This window comes from Struthio camelus, chromosome 10 (assembly GCF_040807025.1).
Source record: "Struthio camelus isolate bStrCam1 chromosome 10, bStrCam1.hap1, whole genome shotgun sequence".
NCBI lineage: Eukaryota > Metazoa > Chordata > Aves > Struthioniformes > Struthionidae > Struthio > Struthio camelus.
The window spans coordinates 11,636,532-11,660,929 of NC_090951.1; the positions used below are offsets into that span (position 1 = coordinate 11,636,532).

A 24,398-nucleotide genomic window follows, 5' to 3' on the forward strand; every position below is an offset into this window, starting at 1 on the left:
ATTATCTTTATAGCAAATTTCAAAACGTTTTTTTCGACAACCTGGAAATTTGAAATTTCATTAACTTTCCTTTGTTTTTAGAAAAGTCTACCTGCATTGAGACAATCTTTACTGAATAGTCAACATTCAGTTTTGCAAGGACAGCCGTCTCAGCAGTCACTTCAACAAACCAAGCTATCACAAGTTATACCTCAATCTGCCTCTGGAAGTATTTCCACTGTTGTCACAACGCAGACAATAGGAATAAGGCAACCAAACAACATTTGCACGGTCTCTGTATCAAATACGGTGCAGCCTCCTCAGGTTAAGGTGGTACAGTCAAATCAGAGTTCTCAGCTGGTAGGTACTGTAGTATAAAAGAGAATTTCTAAACAGACTGAATAGCAGTTTTTAATGTTACTTTTATTTCAGGTTCGGGAAGAATACTTTCTTTTGTTTATATCATTTTCTGTGATATCTGATAGCATCTCATTTTATGGAGACTTACGTACGTGCGCAACCTTTATGTATTATCAGTAGTCCCATTGATTTAAATAATATTAACATCTTGTAAATTGAAGAAAATCTCTGTAGGCTCTTGGCCTTTTTTTCTGAAATAGAGCGGTTGTTACATTACCCCAGTGGACTCTTACCTAGTTACAAAAGTAGAACAGAAAGCTTTTCAAGACTTGCAAGCAAAACTATATTTTTTATATGTTATTATGTATACTATTTTGTTTAGATTAGTTTGCATTAAAGTTAACTGTACTTCATTTTAAAATATTCTATACATAGTTATAAAATTTGGTAGAACAGCTGTACTGTACCAGTATGTTTTGTCTAGAAATAGTGCCGTACCCTGCTATTTACAAAAACTTATTTTCCTCATGCACATTGGAAACTATTGTATTACGTGCTTAGACTCACTGATTTCATGGCATTGTTAATATAGCAACTGTGTAGCCATTTGCTCAGTAGGAGGGTGATGAATTTATCCCACTGTTGTATAGGAGCCACCCGCATGTGTGTGTATACAGTTGTAATTAAACTACGTTTAGAATTTCTACAAAGACCGTAAGTTTATACAGGTATCCTTCTAAGAGAAGGGTTAGGAGTTTCTTTGTCTGTGGCTTGTGGCTTGCATGTACATGTGAGTAAAATACTTGACCTTGGTTTCAAAGTGGAGTTGATGAAAATTTGTATTATCAAGATTCTGAAATGCAAATGTGATAAGGTAGCACAATACACTGATCTTTCCTTGAATTTATAGGCTCTACAAAGGACATAAATATTGTTTAGGCTGTGTGGGGAGAGAATGTTTGTTTTGCTTTAATTTAAATGTAACAGTACACAGTTTCAAAATGTCTGAGCCTTGGGTCATTTGAACCACACAAATGCTTTCTAGCAATTAAATTACTAAATTTAAAATAAAATGAATATAATTCTAGCAGTCTTCAATGAGCGTAGTTTTAAGGTATAAGAACATCTTTGATGCTAAAAACACCTGACTTTGGTTTTTATAACGCACACAAAACATATGTGGATGTGGTCTTGCATTTGAACTTGGCTGCTTTTGTTTTTCTGTCCAGCAGCCTGAATTCTTTTCAATCAGTGTTCTCCCCACCCGTTCTGGACTGTTATATTATGTTAAAAAGATGTCTTTTAGCTTTTTGTGCCTGCTTTTCAATTCCTTTAATTTTACATAACACTGAATCAACATTATAGTGGATCTTCAAGGTAGGGGAGGAGGAACTAGTTGCACTTACTATAGCAGTAGCTATAAAAATTATTCCCTGTCTTGAGAAACTGAATTTCTGTCAGCAGCTAGCTAGTTTCTGACAAGTATGAACGCTTATGGCTAGTAATTCCAGCGTCATCTTACTCTGCAGTCCGAAAAGTGAGCTACTGCCAGGTAATGCTGTTCTTTTGCAACATTTGGCAACACCCTTTGAACACTTTCATGACTACCAAGTAAGTTGCACCCCACCTTTTGAGAAACACTGATGTAGAACAAAAATATGCTGATAAATCCACAGGAATTCTCACTCTTGTGATTATAGTTCTTGCAGAATATTTTCTGAAAAGCCAAATTTATGTGAAGACAGCTCTTTACCTTCACTTACCTTTTGAGTTGTGTCTCTCTCTCTCACGTGCCAATGCATACACAAAGCAAGCAATCATGACATTAATATGAGTAAAGATTAACAATGTGGAGAGTTGCTTTGTCGTCTTATTCAATGTGCCAGTGCAATATGGGAGCTGAGAACTGCTAGAGTTACACATTGGGGAGATTGGTGTGATGGGCAAAAGAAGACATTTTTCTGTCTGAGAGAAGATGATAGATCTAGAACTGAATTGTCAGCTTACTGGCTATATTTTCACAAAGGTAGCAAAGTGTGGAGAGGAAATCTATGCTTAAAATTATTTCTCTATGAGAAAAGATTTACAAAAAAGTGAATGCATAAAAGATGAAAATTCATTCGCTTTACTGTAAAACAGGCTATCTTTGTTTTTAGTTTACTGAAAATGTGACTAATGAATAGACTCAAATATTATATTAACTGAGCACTTTTTAATGGCCCTTGGGTTAGTTCTATGCAGAGAAAGGTAGCGTTATAAAATAAGAGTTGTGGCACAAACAATCTGATAAACCGCAAAGGCCATCAACTCACATGCCATGCAAACTCCAGCAGCATGCATATCACAGTAGTAATTGTTCCTAAGTATTGACTTTTTTGCGGTGACAATGATCACACTCTTCACACTTATTAGTGCTCCCCACATTCAGAGCACAGCAAGGAGCCGCTGGCCACCTTGCCTGGGACTTGTCCGGGAGAGGAAGATTGCAGCTGGCTTGCCTAAGGGTGGCCAGCGCTGATGGAGGAACCTGGCTGAGCTCCAGGTTCTGCAAGCCTGAAGCTCACTAGAGAGAATTCCAGCTGGCTTTGCAAACTGTCCAGCTGCAGAAGGGCAAGCCTATTTTGGAACATAGATCCTTTCAAACCAGCCAGTTTACAGTAGCCCAGTTTCTTTTAAAATCTGGAGAATTTGTTAGCAGGTTTTTTCTTTTGACTTTTCTGTTTTACAGAGGGGTCAGTGTTAGAGGTAGTCCACAACGCCTTTGGAAAGGCATCATATTAATCTATATCATTGCATATATTTAATCTAAAATACAGACTTTCAGAGCATTTCAGTTTATGCCATTCTGAATCACGTTAGTCAAAACGATGGCTTTTAAAAACTGTGATGTTAGGCAAATGCTGTTCTTTATTAAAGTCAGTGAAAAATATCCTTCTAGATTTAGTAGTGGCTAAGACAGGCCATCTTTTAGTGCTTTTGGAGAGCTTGTTCAGAAGCTGCTTTGATAGGCTGTTGTAAAATACTGCTGTTCATTTAGAGGGGGGGAAAAAAAGAACATCCAAATCATAGGAAAGCAATTTTCTTATTTCCAGAAAAAAATACGGTGTGAGTACATGAGAAGATTTTTAGGAGAATTGAGACTTATGAGGTGACATTGGCTTCACCAGTTGTTATTGATCAGTGAGAAAGTACGTTTGCTGATCATTTAGATAGAAATTAATGAAAGACAAAGAGCACATCCATAGAACTCTGCAGAGGGGCTCGTAGGTAAACTCAGGAAGTGTGGGTTGGCTGAGTGGCCAGTGAGGTAGATTGAGAACTGGCTGGATGGCAGAGCTCAGAGGGTTGTGGTGAATGGCGCAGAATCTAGTTGGAGGCCTGTAGCCTAGCGGTGGGTGTCCCCCAGGGGTCAGTCCTGGGTCCAGTCTTGTTCAATGTATTCATCGATGACCTGGATGAAGGCACAGAGTGCACCCTCAGCAAGTTTTTGATGATACTAAACTGGGAGGAGTGGCTGACACACCAGAAGGCTGTGCTGCCCTTCAGAGGGACCTGGACAGGCTGGAGAGCTGAGCGGAGAGGAACCTCCTGAAGTTCCACCAAGGCAAGTGCAAGGTCCTGCACCTGGGGAGGAATAACCCCAGGCACCAGGACAGGCTGGGGGTTGATCTGCTGGAAAGGAGCTCTGCAGAGAAGGAGCTGGGAGCGCTGGTGGACAAGTGAAGCATGAGCCAGCAATGTGCCAAGGAGGCCAATGGGATCCTGGGGTGCATTAGGCAGAGTGTTGCCAGCAGGTGGAGGGAGGTGATCCTGCCCCTCTCCTCAGCCCTGGGGAGGCCTCCCCTGGAGTACTGTGTCCAGTTCTGGGCTCCCCAGTCCAAGAGAGACATGGCACTGCTGGAGAGAGTCCAGCGGGGGGCTACACAGATGATGAGGGGCCTGGAGCATCTCTCCTCTGAAGAAAGGCTGCGAGAGCTGGGCCTGTTCAGCCTGGAGAAGAGAAGACTGAGAGGCGATCTCATCAATGCGTACAAGTATCGGAAGGGGGAGTGTCAAGAAGGTGGGGCCAGCCTCTTCTCCGTGGTGCCCAGCAACAGGACGAGAGGCAAGGGGCACAAACTGAACCACAGGAAGTTCCATCTGAACATGAGGAAAAACTTCTTTGATGTGAGGATGACAGAGCACTGGACTAAGTTGCCCAGAGAGGTAGTGGAGTCTCCTTCTCTGGAGATATTCAAAACCTGTCTGGATGTGATCCTGGGCAATATGCTCTAGGTGACCCTGCTGGAGCAGGGAGGTTGGACTAGATGATCTCCCGAGGTCCCTTCCAACCTCAACCTTCTGTGATTCTGTGATCTGTGAGCTGTTGCTGGCTGCTTTGCTATATACAGAGAACCCAATACTGTGTAAGATAACGAGATGCTAGCTCATGTTGTTGTTGCACCCAAATTTTGTCCTTAGGCCTCATTCACTTGGCTTTTAGTAGTTCTGATATGGTGATGTTTCTTCCAGTTGTATCGTGGGCAACTTAGGAGGCTTGGGCCTTGTTGGCTACTTAGGAGTTCTAAGTGTACCCTGACCCAGCGTGCAATGCAGACTTGTACAAAGGAGACTTCAGCATTGAAACGTGTAGTGCTAACGGAGATCAGAGGTGATCTGTAAAGGATGTTGAAATCAATGTTCAAAAACTGTGGAAAAGCTATGCTGTGTAAGAGCTAGATGTGTTATTAGTACTAGCATTAGTATTAGAGCTAGTGTTATTAGTACTGCTAACTGCTACTAGCTAGGGAAATGTGGGTGAGTCTTGGGCTAATATTTTAATGAGATTAGCCAGAAATCATTTTGTGTAATGGTTCCAAGTGCAGTTTGTCTGCAGTTTGTCCAAATTTTCATTCTTAGGGGCTGGATTATGAGTATTACCGCAGACAAAATTTATGTGAACAACAGAGAAGTTTATTTGTTAAACATGCTGAAGTTGTAAGTAGGCTGAGCAGTGGTGATCGACTTGTACTTAATGTATTGTGTGGACACTGCACCATAATAAGAAAGGGCTCCTGGAGGTTGGAGCCAATTATTAGATTTAAATGATAAACAGAGCATTTGGTGTAAAGTGGTTCGTCTTAAATAAAGCAAATTTAGGTATACACAAAGAAATATCAAGATTTATGCAGGTCTAGGGTTAGGGAAGATATATTTCTGGACCATTATTTGCTGCAGAAAATTGTGCATGTTGTCCAGAAGGGAAATTTAGACATCTTTTAAGTTCTGTTAGAATATTTTTTGCCAACACATTTACAAACCCTTCATTTTTTACTGCTTTGCTGAAGCCTATTCTGTTGTTGAACTCATGTAGTTTGTACACATTTTAGTGACTCACAGGAAATCATCATTTTCTTTTTATGTTCTATGTGCAAGGCAGCTTAGAAATGGAAGAGTAGAAGATGCCTATTTGGAAAAATGAAGTAGTTTATATTAACGAACTAATAAAGATTTAGTCACTGATTTGGAATTCAGTATGTAATAGAATAATAATAATACAAATAAAGGTTGTTGAGCAGTAGATGTCTGATCCATTAAAAGAGCAAAGTCTGAACATGACAAAATTTGTATGTCTATTCAGAGTACAGCCTAGTGGCAAAAACAGTTTGTATTTTCAGTTATTACCGTGGACCAGACCTTACTTTATCAACGGGGGACCTTTACTTCCAGAATTTTGTGGTCAGTACTGTAGTATGAGGAGAATATTGGCAATAAATGCCATTTGAAAAGCGGTAACAGAAAATGATGATTAAAGGACAGATTTAAAAGTAAAACTAAAGGAAAGATTAAGAGAATTAAACACGTATAAGTTGGTCAAACAGTGGCTAAAGGGGGACATAAAGAACATTTACAAATATTTTAAGGGTTTAGATATCAAAGAACAACGATGAATTGTTTAGGGGGATCTAAGGGAGTATAAATATGAATAATGGGATAAAATGAAGTAAAGTAGAATTTGGACTGAATATAAGGCAAAATATCCTCACGGTAAGACAGATTATTAAGTGGTAGATCAGACTCCCAAAGGAAGTGATGAAAGAGGCATCACTGGAAACATTTAAAATTGGACTAGATAAAATACTGTAGAAAATATTGTGTAATAATTTGGAGAGCAGATGGGACAAATGATCCAATGGCGTTTGTTTTTATTTTCTTCATAGTTTCTTTGAAAACATACTCAACGGAACAGTCTTGTGGTCTTGTGGTATTAGCATTAAAAATTACATGTTGTGTTTAAAAAAAGTTCACTTTTTGGTTTGGGAGAAGAAAAGTAATTTTTTTTGCTAATTTTGAGGCATTGTTTAAGCATTGTGATTGTTACAGTTGCAGCATGGTAAATAATGGCAAATATGAATTCTCGGCCTATAAAAAGATGAGCATTGTAAGTTAATGCTGCCAGATTACATGATAGCTGAGGTTTGATATGACATTTATCTTCAGGAGTGAGTAGACTGATAAATCACAAGTGGCATAGCCACAAGTGAGTTAGCAAGTGTTTACTCATGAGTGAAGATAAATGTCATATCAGACCATAGCCATTCTGTTTTGTATATTTACAAGTTAAGAGACTTGTTTTTTCTTCCACAATACTTTTTAAATTTAAATGAGAGGAAAAAAATACTCGGTACAGGATATATTTTCCAAATTTATTTTTGGTTTGAATTGTTTGCAGCAGGTTCTGTTTCCTATGCTTTTGTTTTTATTGCTGTATTTGGTATGTATATAAAACATGGTTTATTAGTTGAAATGCTGAAGCTTTTGGATGAGGTGCTTCTGTTGCAAAGTGTGTTTTATGTAAATCAAGTCAGGCTAATTTTTCAGCCCTTTTCGAGTAAGGGGAAGCATATCGTTGTGGTCCTATGCATCTGCATTGGCAAAGGAGCAGCTAGTTTGTTGAGGCTTGAAAATTCTTAGTGTCAAAACCTTAGCAGTGAGTTCTAATGTAATTGTCTTAAAGGATTTTTCCTTTTCATCGTTTGTAGGTACCACCTTTCCTTTTTATTTAATATCTCACGTTTACATGAGAGAAAGAGAACAGAAGTTATCAAACTGTATGCTTGGACCCATTTTATGTGCTTTGGCTGAATTCTTTCTGAACCTGTATTTGTTGGTCATTCATGTTGTTAATTATTGGTCTGTGTTAACACCGGAAATATGTTCTTTTTCCTGTAATAACATATATGATAGAAGATTCACACTGGTCTTGGTATGATCATCACCTTTTTGCTTAAGACTGGAACCAGGGAGCACTATTATTTTATTCTCATATACTTATTGAATCTTAAGCTTTTCAAAGAAGGGTCTTAGGGAAAATGGGTATTTTGACTGTCACTGCTTTGTTATTCTGATTCTCCGTAATGTGACTGTTAAATACCCTCTTTTCATCTTCACAAATCTGCTTGTTGTATGGAAGCACCTTTGTACAGACAGTGTGAAAATAAAGTGAAGCTTAAGAAATGGACAGGGTGGTGGTCTGTTGAAGCATTCAGGGAGTGAGCAGAAGGGACGTGTCTGGAGGGAGCAGACTGGTAATGCATCAAAGTGAGCTTCATTAGTGGAGTGGAGAGAACATGGTTAAGGGGAGAAGTGGGAGGATGAAATAAAGGAGAGTACTTTCCTTATTGTGAAAAATGTGCATGCTGTTTTGTAGAGAAATGTTATTTTATAGAAAAAAAGGAAGTTAACTTTAAGCATAGTGTACTTGGAGAAGAAGTAATGGAGAAGAAGTAATGCTATGATTTTCCTTCGTCAATACATTCCTTGAAGAGCTCCAAAGTACAGCAGCCTAGGAGTTGATTCTTCAACTTTTGCCTGGTAGACTGATGAGGAGTAAGTTGGTCTGTCACAATGTTTGTTGACCTAGCACTACTTTGATCATAGTTTTGTTTGTGATTTTGCTGTTTTGCAAAGTCGTTATTGAACTCCAGACAATGGCTATGTCATATTAAATCTTTTAGGTTTTCTGTGCCTTTGTTGTTATTGCTTGGCTGTTGAGCTTCCTATCTTCAGTGGTGGAAATAGTGAAAATGGCTTCCCTTCTTTTTAGTGGAGAGGGAATGATGAACTGTTTCCATGGACTTCAAAGACTGATTTATGTTCTGTCTTGTCACTTTTCTTATTTAGCACTTTTATAAAACCATTACTGTTATTATCATGGAGGTAGTAGGAGAATCATGTAGGAAAGGACCTTTGGAGGTTTCTGGCTCAACTTCCTGCTCAAAACAGGTCCAGTTACAGTGTGTTTGACCACCCTCCTAGTAATTTTTTTTTCTTACATTGAGTTGAAATTTCTGATGTTCCAACTTGTGTCCATTGCATCATGTCCGTCCACTGTGCACCTCTGAGAAGAGTCTGGATCCCTCTTCTCTACATCTTCCCAATAGGTAGTTGCAGACAGCGATAAGATCTCCCCTTAAAGTTTTCTTAGGGCTTAAGTAATGTCTGTTAACCTCAGTCTACTAAAAGCATCCACTTCTGTATCTTTTTTTTTTTTTATCGGTCTGGGTTAGTAAATTGGTGCTTAGGAACTGGTGTTAGGATTCAGACTGAATAGGTTACAGCGCATTAGCTGGGCAACAGTCATTATTCATATTTTTAGGCTGTGAGAAATGTAAAATAATTTTGGTTAATTTAACCATTTCCCATTGGGACTAGCCTGTTACCAGTACTTGCTGATTGTCTGCATTTTCCAGACCAGGTTAAAGACTTAATGGTAATGTTTATACTGTGAGGAAGATAGACAAGAGAATTAGAGCAGTTTAAATCAGTTTAATTGATGAAGAGTAATTTAGGTTGTTAGTCAATTTTGCCATGGCATCATTTGCTTCTGATTCGTCAGCTTCTACTATGTCCTTTATTTTCATCTGGAAAGAGGTTTGTACCTTCTGTTTCAAAGACAAATTGCTGCTGTTTGTTCCTTGATCACTTCCAGATTTGAAGATTTGAAGTCTGTATTGAAAGAACCTTGAAACTATTTAGAAACTGAAATCTAAGTTGGTGTAAATTGTTGCTCTGAGTTGGATTGTAGTTTTTACTTTTGGAAAGTATATACTTGTTGTTGATCAGATTCTGTATGGAATTTAAGATGTCGATTTTGATCTTTTTCTTCACTTTCAGCCCTTATATATATGTTGAGATTTTAGTTTGGTACTTGTTAAGGAATGTTTTTCAGATCTATTTGATAGTAAAGAAAACATTGCCATTATTTATGTCTTCTAAAATGATTAAATGCTGCCCTATCTTTAGTGATGTTACTGACCCACTTTTTTAGGACATCCACAGGAAAATGCTGATCAGGTGAAACAGAATCTGATCCTGAACTCAAGAAATGTTTAGCTTAGTTGTTAGCTTTGCAGTGGAATAACCTAATCACAGGAGATAAGTATAGTAGCAGATAGTAGTTCCATGCACAGGTCACGCACATCTCCCTTTTCGGCCTGACTTTCGTCAAGTTTAGGTGTGGCTGCTTCTCATCACTATAGTTTGGAAGCTCATCCAATGACAACTTTCCCCCTCTCTTTAATGTCAATGCAGCCTTTTTTGGCTGTGGACTGTTCTGTTTCCTTACTTACTAAAATACACTTCATTTACGTGTAAATTGTTTTCTGTGCATCAAAATGCAGTCAAATTCAACTTTCTCCCTCTTTTTCACTTATCTCACCTATAGTTCTTTCCTGTTTTTAAGCGTGATAGCTATTTTATTCTTATGTTGTCGGGGTGTCTCTATTTACTTCAAGTAAATACTTTGCATCAAGTCTTTCTGCCTTGATGAAGTAAATTTATATCCATTTACTCAATTTCTGTGCTTAGTACAAACATTACATTTTCCTTTGGTGTCCGTAGTTGAAACTGAATCCTGAACCCTTTTTCTCCTCCCCCCGCCCCCGTCCCCTTTTCTCTTTCTGCAAGGTAGCTATGGCTAATGATTGTGGTAATGGTTCTGGATGGTAAACCTCCACAGGCTTATTATCATCTCACAACTTTTAATATTTTAGCATGCATAGGATGCAATTTCTGAACTTCAAAATGGCCATGCTTGTTTTTTTTCCCCCTAGCCTGCATTACTACATTAGTTCCCTCAGTATTCTTTTTTTCTTGTTTATGGTTTTACCCCTGTTCCTTCTGCATGATTTGAGAATCCTTGATTTCTTCTGATAGAAATTAGGGAACAGATCAGAAATCGTTCTTCTTTCTCTACTTTTTCATATCATTTGAAAATATTGTTTCACCTTTCCTTTTCTCCAAAGTCAGAGATTTGGCCTTACATTATTCAGCTAGATATATTCCTGGATACAGTATGTAAGAATGATGCAGACTAGGGCCAAATAAAGTGCAATACTGCCTGTTTGCTTCATGTAGCATATTCAGTTAGATTGTAGTGTGTCACATTGTATTCCAGGAGATAATAATGAATTTTGTGGATGTGAGAAAGAGGTCTATCATTCAAAGACAGTAGACACATTACGCAATGGGAGTAACATAGGTACAACTGTGATGAGTACATGACTCTTGGGGTTTTCTGGACTATGAGTTGTGGTTGTAATCTTATTTTGTAATCTTATTTTCAGCTATTTGTCTGTGTTTACATGTTTTTAAAGTTTATTCATGGATTTTTTTCCAGCTCTGCAAAGTCAACGTGGTTTTTTTGAATCTTATGTTCATTACACTGGTGCCTACCTTTTTCCTTATTTCATGAACATATGTTTTGCTGCCAATTAAACGTGAGCCTTGCAGGTTTTCTTTTTGATTTAATTTATTTATGGGTCAAATTCTAAGATTCTTACCCAATTTCAGTTTTGGATAAGGATCTCAGAATTTGGTTCAGTATTAAGTGAAACCATGAAAATACCCAGTTAACATTTAAAAGATGAACAGTACATAACCACTACAAAACATTCTGTTTTTCATTCTGTGTATATCTGACTTGGGAACCCATAATATTTTGGATTTTACTTTTAGTATATATTTTCTTTAAAGAGCCTAGATGTAACATATAATGAAAGGCCTAAGAGTTGTAGGTGGATACCAGTAAAATTAGTGCAGCATTTTCTTCCACAAAAATGCTTTCTTTCCTAGTAAAATTTCTGAAGACAGCAGTCTGAACTTTGATATTTACCTCACTTATTTAAAATATTTTTTGATGAAGGTTGTGACATAGGACATTTGTGTCAAATATTTGATTTTTTTAAAGTATGGCAACAAAATATGTATATATGCACACACACACAACCGCATGCATTACATAAATATGACTTTTGTCACTAGCTGGTTGTGCTTTAGAGATCCATATGCTTATATCAGTAATTACAGGTATTAGTATATTTACGTTGTGTGTGTTTGTGTATAAAGAATATAATATAAGTATACTTTTTTTCAATAATAGCAGATTATCCAGTCAACATCTGCTCAAACTGTGAAACGAAACCCTGCTTGCCAGACTACCCAGATTAGGATGCCAGTGGTAATAACTCAGACCATTAGACCACAAGGTATGGGTTTAAATATTTTAGTGAGATTGTTGCCTTTGTATGAATTTTATTGTAATTGCAAACTAGTAGCATGGGGAAGATCTTACAGTGTTGACATTGGCAGACTTGACGTTTATTTTTTACTTCTTACTGGCTGAGAATGCATGTTTTCACTATGCAGTTTCACCGTATTTTGAACAAACACAGTTAACTTTTGAAACTACTCGTGACAAAATTCTCACAAGGTTAGTTCCTTACTCAGCAGTGTTTCATGGAGAGTTCTGAAAGAAGTCAGGAACCTGACTCACTGTTCTAAACTTGTAACTCTGGGCCAAGAAAGAAATACTTCATTTTTTGGTGAAGCCTAGAGAATGTCTCAATTTAATCATCCTGGTTTAGCTCTTACCCCTGAAGCTGGACATGATAGTCACTGTCTCGCCATCTGTGGAGGTCAAGGTAGGACTTACAGAGAAACTTTTCAACCCGCGTGCCCTTTTCTTGTCACTGTGTTTATTTACTCTTTGGTGATGTCAGAGACTGACAGCAACATAACATGGCGTTATTAGCCGGGGAATCAAGAGTGTAGTATTATACGTGACTGACCCATCTGTGTGAGCATGGATGGATTAATATTTGACTGCTGCATCCCACTCTTTAAGAGGGTTCTTGAAGCCTTCTTTCTTTCTTAAATACCTATGTGTTTCTTTCCACCACTAAGTCTGTTAGCCTTCTCTCAGGATGTGGGCTTTTAGATAATTGAGGGTTTGTAATGGAATACAGAGCTAATCATCTTCAGATATTAGATCTGAAATCAAATTAATTTAAATGCATATGCAAGCTGTTGCTGCCTGTATGACTTTATTGCTTGGTCTTTTTCCTTCTTCTTGGTTAAAGAAGGGGTAAAAATCCAGTGATCACAGTTAGTAGCAGTTGATGTTCTACTTGGTCTGTTCTCTTCAGAGACTGCAAAAGCTGAATGGACAGAGACCAAGCTATCATTGTAATCCTATAGATTGTTTTTTTCCAGGTTAGGAAGAAATGCATTTAATTGTCATGAAAGGTGTACATAGTACTGACACTCATGTCCTGAACTGATTAACGGGAAAGATATTCTCTGTCTTACAGTGTGAACTTTCACTTTTGACCAATGTGTCTGACTATGAAGGCTGATTTCATTTCTGTGCTTGTGGAGTAGTGTGTCTCTAAGCCATGGATGTCAACAGTGTGCCAAGGATTTGCATGACATTGGCATCTGTCATTTAAATAGTTGTTTAAGAACACAGATTTGTGTGTGAAGGCCATTGATCAGCCATAGAGATAGTAGCAAGTTAACTGACTGTTTAAGGAGTACAACTTAGCTTTTATATAGAGCTGTACACAGATGGCATTCATAAAAGCCGATTCATGCAAAGCCTTGCATTCAGGTGAGCTTATTCCTGTTTACAAGCTTGTTTAAGCCCACCATGATATTGTTTTAAGTACACAGACAAAGTCAGCGATCAGAATGGAAATTTAGAAAATGCCCCACTGTAAAACTATTTATTCGGCATCCCATGTGTGGAAAAGTGTCTGCCTGTGTGTTTGCAGCTCTAAGAAATGCCACCATGGCATACTATCAGACACCAGTACAACTTGACCTTGATGTATTGTTAAAACTTTCTACTGTGAACACCAGTAAACTGGTGTTACATACCAGCCTAGCCATGTAGAAGGAAGTAGGATACTGGAATAGGACATGGTCTATGTAGAATGATGGTAGTATAATTGTGTGGAGTATGGCTTCTTAAGGATAGTTATGCCAGAATTGAGCTGGCTTCCACAGAATGGTGCATTTTCCTTCTTAGACTGGAGTAGCTCTCCTAGTGTTATGCTTCTGTTACATTAATATTAATGCATCCATATGAACAGATTACAGTGCTTTTAAAAACACTAGCATAGATAGTGTAGGCAGGCTCTAAGAACTTTTACACTAGTATGATTGTATCCACACCAGGGGAAGTAACTTTATAATTATTTCAGGAAAAATTCATACTTCTTTATCAAGGCAGTTATCAGTGTAATAATTCTGTTAATCACATCTTATGGATGGGGGAATTGAGCTGAAGGGTGAAGTTATTAAGCAGAGCATTCATTGCAGCTATCTAACCCATGCAGAAATGAAACTAGGAACTTAGCAACCTCTAAATTTGGACTTGTTTCTCTAGATCATGCTGATTGAAATCTGAAGCAAGGACCCAGTGGTGAAAGACTCTGTATGTCATTACCAATCCCATGAAATATCTAGGCCCACAGATGATTTTAATTTTCAAAGTATGCCCTGCCTCATAGTATAAATTTGTGTTTAGCCATATTTGTATCTAACTGCGTAATTGTGCACAATTGTGATTTAAACCAAAAAGCTGGTATGTCATCCCAAAACTTGATATCCTTTGCAAGATGCACTTAAGTAGCATTACCTATACAGGCGGTGAAAGAAAGTGAGACTAATTTTTTCTATGTCCAGTGTAGACTTACTGTTTTCCTGACACTAAAAAATTAACTACTGTTTTGCTGTACCTTTTGGATATTTTTTAGATCAGAAGTTAGCATCTGTAGGATACAAACCATTGATGTTAATTCTAAAGGAATATAGTATTAGTTCTGGAGGAATGCTGCTATCTGCCTTTCTTTAGCCATTGTAATAATTTTTGTGGCTAATCCATTTTCAATCTCCTAAATGTAAATTGATGTGTTAATTTTTATTATTGTATTAATCATCTACCCTTCCGACTCACTTAGTAGAAAAGCTTTTGATTGCTTCATCTACAACAGATAAATGATTGGACTGGACTAATGCTATTCGGGACATTTCATGTACCTTGAATATTCTGATGACAAAATACTTGTTCCCCATGCTTAGAGTTTGAAGTCCTAAATCTTGTTTTTTGGTTCACTAATGTTGAGGGTCCATGCAACAGTTTCTTTAAACAGAATGAAGAACTGAACAAAGCCTGTTAAGTTATTCTTGCTTTGAGAGCATGGGACGAGGTTGATGAAGACTTCAAAATAAAAAAAGGCGTGCTGGATTCATTCAAGGCTAACACTTTTTTTTTTCCCCCCGAGCAAAGAAGTGTTATTAAAAGGATTTGCTAGCTCAGATAATTGTGTTTTAGATTTTTGGAGTACATGAAAGAAAAATAGCTTAACTCTACTAAGGTTTGTAACATGACCATATGGCTTATAGAAATGAGCCATAAACATGCAAGAATAACTCCATGTACTTTTAAAAGTGTCTCAAGCACTATATGTATGAGACTCTCAATAATATTAATTGAGAGATATATAAGAAAAAAGTGAGAACTTTTAAGTGAAATATTAATTATGTTTTAATTTTCACATACCAAAAGATAGGTGGGGTTTAAAGGAAACAGACAAAACACAACCCAAGTAAACATATTCTTAAAATATGTAAGCGGTAAAGGATGACTTAATCCAAAAGTCTTTTGTCAATATTTTTCGAGTCCAACACTAATATACTGTTTTCTGATAATGATAACAGCCCAGGTCTGTTGATTTACTGATTAGCAGCAGTAATCACTTTTGCTTAGATTATCCAAATGTCTGATAGGAATTAAATAGCCTTTCTTTTTTTTTATTGATTTACTTTCACAAGAAGTTGAAGGCTTAACGCATTTAGGCTCATTTAGATATCCCAGTTTTTACTTATGCATGTAGGTTTGTAAAGTCCATATACAGACATAAATTACTTTCAGAACAAGAAGGTAAAAGACAACGTTTAAGAGGAGGTTATTTAAATTTTTACAGTAATATATTTTCCTTTGTATACATTATACAACAGTAAAAAATACTTAAAATAATGTTTTAAACTCTGAAAATACATGCATTTCACTGCAACAATGAATGAATATGTAAGAAAATATAAAAGACACAGTTAATATCACAGTACCTTGAGTGACTTAAAACATCTGTATGAAGAACACTTCAAATTCTGTTTCTATATGCTGTCCAGATCACATAGAAGAGTGGTTTACTGGCAATTGCAAACACATTTATAGCCATTATGTGTACTATAGCCAGCTATGGCCAGTGGTTTTCAGTTTTAGAATCTTCTGTATTTTGTAAATATTGAACAAACTGTAATGTAAATACAATTTTTATATTGTAAATTGTTCTTCTTCAGCAGTGTAATCTTTAAAAGTAATAACTTCCTTTTGTTTGCAATTTACAGACAGTTAAATTTAGTTCCTGGACAGAAGGTTCTTTGATGTAAATTGTCTAAGACAGCTCATAATAACATTGCTTGGTGTTTTTCAGGCACAGTAGGGAAGGCACCAACAATACAAGCCAGCAAAAGTCCTGGGGGCTTTGGTGTTCAGGTCTCTGCAAATCAGAAAAACAAGCTGAATGACCCTGGAGGTGGTTCTTTCAGGTAAAAAAAAAAAAAAAAAAAAAAAAAAGGCAGAGGGTTGGGGGGGAGGAGAGCTTAAATATAAAATAGAACTTAGAATAGGCTTAACACCAGAGGGCAGTATTTTACAATAATTCCTGTTTTTTCTCACTTTGATTGGATAACAATTTTCTTATTTAGTTCTATTAAAAAGAAAAAGGGGGGGGGAACATTTCTTGAAGATTTTTCTCTACGTGCAGTTTTGAATGTTTAGTAAAGCCTTCACTTCTGTGCAATCTGATAAAGCTTCTAGTAAATGAGATTCTATATATTGAATGTTAATAAATACATAGATGTTTCTATGCATCAGATAATAGCATTCATATGGAACGTATCTTGCTGAGACGATACTAATTGTAATGACAGGGCAGAGTGAAAGATAGGCTTCTGTAGTTAAGCTGCAGCTATCCTCTAGGCTGATGAGAGAAAATACTGTTTTGGTGGTGGGTGGGTTTTGTTTTATTTTGGGTTTTTTTTTGGTTTTACTTTTAGAGAAGAGAGGATCTCCATTGCTTAATGTGTTCTTCATGGGGTTACTTAGGCAGCAGAGGTTGGGGCAGTCTTTGGGTTTCTGTAGTGGCCAGGTACTGCAAAGGTTCAACCCGGTAGCATTGATGTATTGAGCTGCTGTATCAATTCTTTTGTGCTCAAAACTTTTATTGACATAATTTTTTTTATATATTTTGAACATTTTTACTATTTTTAGTCAAAAGCTAATCTTATATTTATTACATTTTATTTTTCCTACCTTCTTTTAAGGTAGGAAATGTAAACACATGATGTAAGTACATTTTATTTGTATTTAAGCATTTTCTTTTTCTTCCTGTTACTTTGTTAAATGACAGTGTGTTCCTAGATTTTCATATTCTTCTGGAATTCTTAGTTTGTCTGACATCGTCAAACCAGTAATTTATTGACAGGCTTAGATTCTTGTAGGTGAAGTGAAAGAGAATTTTTAGCTCTTTGTGAAAAATATCTGCTTTGAGGCATATCAGTATTGCAACTAATAGTGGCAGTACTTAGTATTAATCTAGAAGCATAATCACTCAATTTTTTATTTTCCAGTGCTTTTGCCTCCCACTGAGTATTTAAATGATTTAAAATGTCTGTTGGGTTCAATTGTACTGTCTTAATAAGTATTTTTTATGTTTGTAAGCAACATGAGCATTTATTCTTTGTTAGTATAGCTTTCAATTTTACATACACCAAAAGGGACAGAATTGTTTTCAACTGAATGTTGTAAACTGTGCCAGGATTGATTCTTGCATTCACTTAGTTTATACATAGAATATATTAGGTTAGTTGGAATTGTTAATTTTCCCTTGGGGAGAAGCAAATGCTCAAGGCACTGATTGATAAATCAATAAATCTTTAGTGAGTTTGGTAAATAAGCTGTCAAGGGTGTATGTCATTTTTCCTCTAGAGAACAAATTTTAGTCAGAATGAATGTGTTTGTTTCCTTGCATTGTTTTCTCCTTCCAAATAGTAAGACACAATGCTGCATTTAAATAAGTCCATAAAATTGCAAGGATTTATTAAACAACAGAAAGATCAAGCTTTTCTTGATATCTTAACAAAGAATTCAGTTGTTTGCATATTTGCATTTCAACCCCTAACCTCTCCTGAGGACAAATAGATGTCTGACTATTAAGCCTAAAGGCACAGAGCTGGAAATCTGTATTAATCCTCTGAATGCTGACTAGCTTTCCTCAACATTCCCAGCGTGTGTGAAGAATGTGTTTTTAGCCAGAAGGCAAACTGGCATCTAAAGCAGAGCAAGAATTTTGAAAAATAGTTGTGTTATGTATAAATTTATTTTGCCCTTAGTGTTTTATTATTGCATATTTATTTCATTATTTTATACTCTATTTTTTAAAAAATAACTTACTTTAGCTTTTCACTATTGTGGGCAAAGTGTTGGTCACTAGAAATGCAAATGTGAACTTTATTTTTTCAGTTTCTTTCTCTAATAATACACATTCTTAAATCTGTGGGGCTCTGGGAAACGTAGGAAAGAATTACATGAGAGAAATCTAGCAGTGAGGAGTTTCACGAATAGTAGCCTAGCCTTTAATGTCAGCGTTAATTACTGAACTACGAGACTGCCTACCTGGGTTCACAGGATATTATGGTAGCAGTTCTATGACATAAAGTTTTGAACCCTGGCACTTCCGCAACGTAGAAATGATGTATTCCTGAAATTTTATTTTGGGATTAAAAATTCTTGTGGCTGAATTTTTCAGGGGAAACTACAGACCATCCCATTTAGTTGACCTTTCAACTAAGTTACTAGCAAAGAATGGAAATAAGATTTCCTTTCTTTGTAATATTTTTGTTTTACAGTAGAGATCCAGACTTCTATTTGCACCATAATATTAACAGTATAGTCCAGCTGGTGCTTTCTGTAGCAAGTGGAGATGTAACAGAAGGTCTTTGAAGTCCTTTAGGGGCCTGCATATTTGGCTGTAACTGTTGTATATACATCACCATCTAATTCAGTAACTCAAAGCTCCCACTAGAGTAATCTGTCATTGACAGCTATGAGAACATCAAACTCTCAAAGTATTTATTATCCATAATTCAGATTGTGGCCACTATGAGGAATTTCCCTCCTGACATAAGGTTGTAGAATAATTTCAGTTGGAAAGGACCTTGGGAGGTTATCTAGTCCAATGTCTGACTTGGAGCAGGTGCCATAGGCTCAGGGACTTGTCCAGTTTTGAATATCTCCAAGAACAGAGATACATGTTTGTGTTCTTGTATTATCCCACCACTTTCTAATTGTATTGAGTAAGACCAAGTGACGTTGCCTGTAGATGTGTAAAGTGGGGCGAGAAGTGGGGACAGAACCATCCTCTTTAATGTGTGTGGTGATGAGATGTTTGACATAGTGTAGCAGTTAGCCAGATGCTCCTGCATTTTCATTGGGGCTTTCTTGTTCTAAAGTGGTATTTCAAAGGTATATGCAATGGCTTGGAGCCTGTCAATATCAAGTTGTACATAGCCAGTGTGATGGGAGTTTTTGCAGACTCTGTGTCTACGAAGTGAGTGACTACGAATATTTGAAACTTATTTTAATATTCGTATTTTATGCTGCTGACATGCACTGTTTTAAAGTAGAGTTTACCTGGGGACAAACAACAACTAACTCTTTCTCTGTTTGCAGACTTCTGTGCTAGACTATCCAAAAGACCGTACGTTCTGAATTTGCTATCTTTTATTCATCTTTTTAACATAAAAGGGTAATAACATAATTCTGGCAAAATGCCTAAAATTGGATGCTGTTATGTGTCAATAACATGAAAAACGCCCTGCCCTTTGGGAAAGATAGAAAGCTGATGTAGATGTTGAATGGATAACTTTAAAGTTCTAATCTCAAAATTGTATATGATTTTAAACCCCAAGCCTTAAATTTCAGTTTCTGTGTTTTTCCAAATAGGTATTTTAAACTCTAAGATAAGCATGAACTTCTTCCATATTTTGCAAAATAAAGAAAAATGTTGAATACGAATGTGGTGTCTTCTGTCACCCCTTTTTTGCTCACTTTTATTAGTGGTCAGATCCCATATAGACTTTGTGAATGAGTAGTATGACAAAGCAGTATTAGGCAGAAACCTTGAAACTAAACCTTTGAAAATAAGAATAAGCATTCTAATGAATTTACATAAACAGAATGGATGTAATGCAATATTGACTGTTACAGTCATTTCAAGTAACAATTTATAAGCAAAATACTGTAGATGATCTCTGATCTTGTGATCCACAGAATTCATAGCCTTGCTTAGCGTCTTGCATATGTGCAGTGACTTTGCCATAATAACTTGTAAGTTCACCTTTGACAGATAGGGGAATCAATATCATAATGCTATCTCTATCAGCCTACTGATAGAGTGTGTTTAATGCCAGTGTATGTCATCTGGTCCTGTACAGAAAGTAATAATATTCTTCTGTCAGCATGTGTTCTTGCAGCTCAGCTTGCAGCAGTTCAGCATTGCAGATTTAAATATCATGGGTTCAAATCTTGTAAAGAGCCTGAGGGGGAAAAAAAAATAGCATGCAAGCATGCAGTTTATGGATTTTTGTTCTAGAGAGGTGCGTAAAGTTTCCTTTACTTGTTGTAGTTTTCCTTCACTTGTAGTTTTCAGAATGGCTTGTCTTGGTTTAAACAAAATCTTTGAGGCATGTTATGGACAACTGCAAATACCTTATTTTTTCCTTTCTGAATGTTTTTTTTGAAGTAAGTGGTTTTTGTAGTTGCACAAATGTTTTTAATTAAGAAGAAAGGGGGAGGAGGTGTTGTAAGAGGTTGAATGTAAGAGGAAGAATGAACCGTTAGACTGTATATTAAGATGTATCTTGCATTTGGAAACAGTTTGAGCACACATGTTCTCTTCTTATAAATATTATGCATATTGGGAGGTTGGATTTATGCCATAAGATTCAGTATTTAATACAGTAAAAATAGAAATAATTACTAAGACAGCATAATTAGAACGAACACAGTAATATATATACACAAAGAAACATAAAATAGTTAAGCACAATGTGCTTGGATGAAAAGGGGAAGACAGTTGGTAATCATCAATCTAACCTACCACTGGATGGCATCTTTGTTCCACAGAACGACTTGTAAAAACTCACTGATCTGGAGTTAAAAGTTGACTTTTATAGGAAATTGTTTGGCAAGGGTGCCAGGCCCTTTTATATAAAAATCTGTGCCTGTGTTTCGGGATCCAAAGCCACCCTCTTTTCCATATTGCGGGTCTTTGAAGCGAAAAAGGATATCTTCATAGAGATGTTACCATTAGACTGGAAAATCTGTAATCCCAGCTATGATTTAAAATATTTCATATCCCTCTTCCCTGTAACTTCAAGAAAAAAAATAGATGCACCCACAGATTATAAATTGCTGATGTAAGATGGAAGGAAGTTATTATGTCCAAGACTTAGAGCGATGATCTTATTTTTAAATGCTGTTGCATTGATTTTGATAATTTCATTAAAATTCTGTTTTGTGCCCAGAGAAAAAATGCATGCTTTACTGTAGGTGACTTTTGTTTATATATAACATACAGTCACAGATCTGTACTCTCCTGCCTCCTCCCCAAAAAGCTAAAATGCTGAGCAGAAGAAAGATAAAAGACTGATTGTACTTTCTTCAGCTACTAACTAAAAGTACAAACTTTTGTTAAAATTTGCATCGATTTCTTTGTACTTTTTATGTGTAATTCATTTATTAGCAAAGTTTGTTAAAAAACAAAATATTCAAAGAAGCGGGTTAGCTCACGGTGACTTTAGAAAGAGGAATAAAATAGTATTTAAGTTCATGTGGCAAGATATCAGTTACTTTAATGAACATGGAATAATGACTTTCTGTAGCTCTGTGTGATAGTACTTTTAAAGGAGTTTATTGGTGGGAGAAATATAACCATGATGGTTAGTAAGAAAAAGATTTCATCATCGACATAGTGATGAGCAGTACTGTACTTTTAGGCTATGAGACATGGCTGTAAAAATCATTTAAGTGTGAGCATGGAATTGTTTGATGAAACTATTCTTTTTAGGTATATGTAGGGCTTCTCTTTAAATGTATTGGTACTTAAAATAGACTTCAAAAACTTCTAAATTTTTAATTTTGTTGTTAGAATAGTTTCAGAAGAATCCTGCAGAGAAACACTGGTTTATTTCCAAACATATCCTCTGTTTATATGAAAAAACATTTTTATCTATTACTAAAACTTGTATCAGTTCCTGCCACTCTAATACTGCATGCCACAAAAAAAAAGTTTCTAAGGAGGATCAAAATAATAAAAATACATTGTTCTGTGAAGAGGGAGATTTCTTGTTGTTTTGTGGCATTTCAGACGTTTCAATCGATTGTTGAGTTATAATAACTCCATAGAATAGCCTAATTTGGGAGCAATATTTGATCCTTTTTACAGTTGACTGTTGTTAGTGATTGTTTAGAGAACAGAAACACATTTCATTCGTTCTTATTAAGTCCTCTGGCTTTCAAGGGAACATTGATAATCCCTATTTGTTTATATGCATTTATTTATCAAACCTTGCAGTTGTATTCGTTATCTGATTTTAAATTCTAAGTGGGGTTTTTCAGCGCTGCTCTTTGAGCTGAAACATTTGTCCTCAGTTTTTAAATCACTGAGAGAGGTTTTCTGGCTTATGTAGATTCCAGAAAAAAGGCCTATCAGATGGCAAGTTTGGGGAGAAGTGAAGAATCCTATCTTGTTTTTTGTATGAGTGGTTGCTTGATGGAGGTGAAAATACCTCAGTGTGCAGATCCTGGCAACCCAATCTGGAAATAGGGAAGGGAAAATTTATTACTTATTGCTAGTCAAATTGTGCATAACTGTGTTATAAATGCTTGCTAAATCAAATGAGGTCATGGTGACTGTACTTGGAGAAGAGCACAAACCCACCTGCTCAGTTAATTTTTTTTACCAAGATCCTTTGAGAAGTTCTGCTCAGGTGCCCTCAACAGGAAGGAGTGCACAGGCTTTCGTGCTGCCGCGCTGGTTAGATTACCTGGGATGATACTAGTTCAATTTCAAGCATTAAGTTTTATAACCTAAAAAACTTCTATTCTTCACATTTTTTCAATTTTAGTTACTGTTTTTCAATTGTAGTTAGAATCTTTTGAACCTGCTACTAAATATTTAAATCAGCCCCTGTTGTTATGTGGCCAGATGCATTTATCAACTGTCATTTTGGGTCCATTTCCACTACTGATTGGACAAGGTCGAAAGGTAGCTTGGTCATCTATGCACTGAAGTAGCCCAGTTTCTTCATGAAAGCTCACGTGACCCTCCTAAGAGTATTGTGTGTGTGCGATGTGAAGTGTAAAAACGAAAGTTCTTTAAACCTGGCAGGGGAGAAGATCAGTTGTGTGACACCATCCTCAGGAACTTCATTGCTAGAGAAGAAATCAAGTGACTGCACTGTTGCTGTATTCTCCAGTCTGGTCACTAGCGCTCATGAAAAATAATAAAAGCTCATTTGTATAGGAGACTGGACTTTTTCTGACAGTCAGCGTAAAACTTGCCATCTTCTGCCTGAAGCATTCAGCACATTTCTCCAGGGTAATACAGACCAAAAGCCTTTTTAACTCTGTAACCCTCTTGTGAAAGAAATCAAAACGCATATCTAACAAACCACAGAAGTCTTCCACCAAAATAGGATACTCTACGGCACATACCAAGGAGAGTATGAGAGGACAGGGAGGACCTAGATTACTGATTTCTAGATTTCTCTCTCTTCTGCTCTTTTGCTCCCACACTGTGCTTGTAGCTTTGTTTTTTTACTGTAGGTCTTAAACTTGTTATAAGGTGATAGAAAGTATCCCAGGGTGCATAGGAAGGCATATATGTAATAACCTTTTTTGTATATCTTTTAAATAAGCTTTTATTATATTGTTTTATGCAGTAGTGAGAGCCCAGATTTTGATCTTTGCGGATCTTTTCCATGCATATATTCCTAAAGGTTATGTAATGCCTCCTAGAATATGCTGAAATGCAATGTTTGTGTCAGTAATATCTACTAACCAGAATGTGTTAAGAACAGATGGTTGTTTCCACGGTTATGAGTCATACCTAACAGAAGTAGGAGATAAGAGATGCTTAGGAGATACAGGTATGATCTATCTTCTGAAACTGGAAGTTGTCAATCCAGTGCTTTTCTTAAGCTATTAGGAAGGGTATTGCAGGGCAAACAGTAGCTTGGGAAATGCTGCTATCATCTTCTCAAATGCAACTTATTTTCCTAAAACTATTTGGCCTGCTCAACTGATTTTTATATGTTGCCAAAGAAAACACCAGTGTATATTCAAACCACATTTACGAACTAAGCTTACCTATGAACTCCTCAGGTCAAAAAATCTTCCTGACTATTGCTGAAAATGCTTTTGTGCTCCTTTTGAAAGGAACTTGTGAAATAATGAGAGAGTCCAAATTCATGTTTTTGCTTTTAATGTCTGTGGGCTTTTTATTAACTTTACCATTTCACTCACAGTTTACAGTGTACAGAGAATAGCTGGATGCTGTTTGGTCTGTATTTATTGCTGATCATTGCCCTTAGTTTTCTGACCATCT

The 24,398-nt window shown here is 36.6% G+C and overlaps 1 protein-coding gene across 1 annotated transcript in view; it reads left to right on the forward strand.

Annotated features, from left to right (window-relative positions):
- LOC104146431 (transcription initiation factor TFIID subunit 4-like) overlaps positions 1-24,398 on the forward strand; it is a 152,285-nt gene that overhangs the window by 24,308 nt on the left and 103,579 nt on the right. The window contains exons 7-9 of the mRNA XM_068956133.1: positions 82-339; positions 11,762-11,867; positions 16,161-16,275. Coding sequence (XP_068812234.1) covers positions 82-339; positions 11,762-11,867; positions 16,161-16,275 — 479 coding nt within the window. The remainder of the gene's footprint in view (positions 1-81; positions 340-11,761; positions 11,868-16,160; positions 16,276-24,398) is intronic.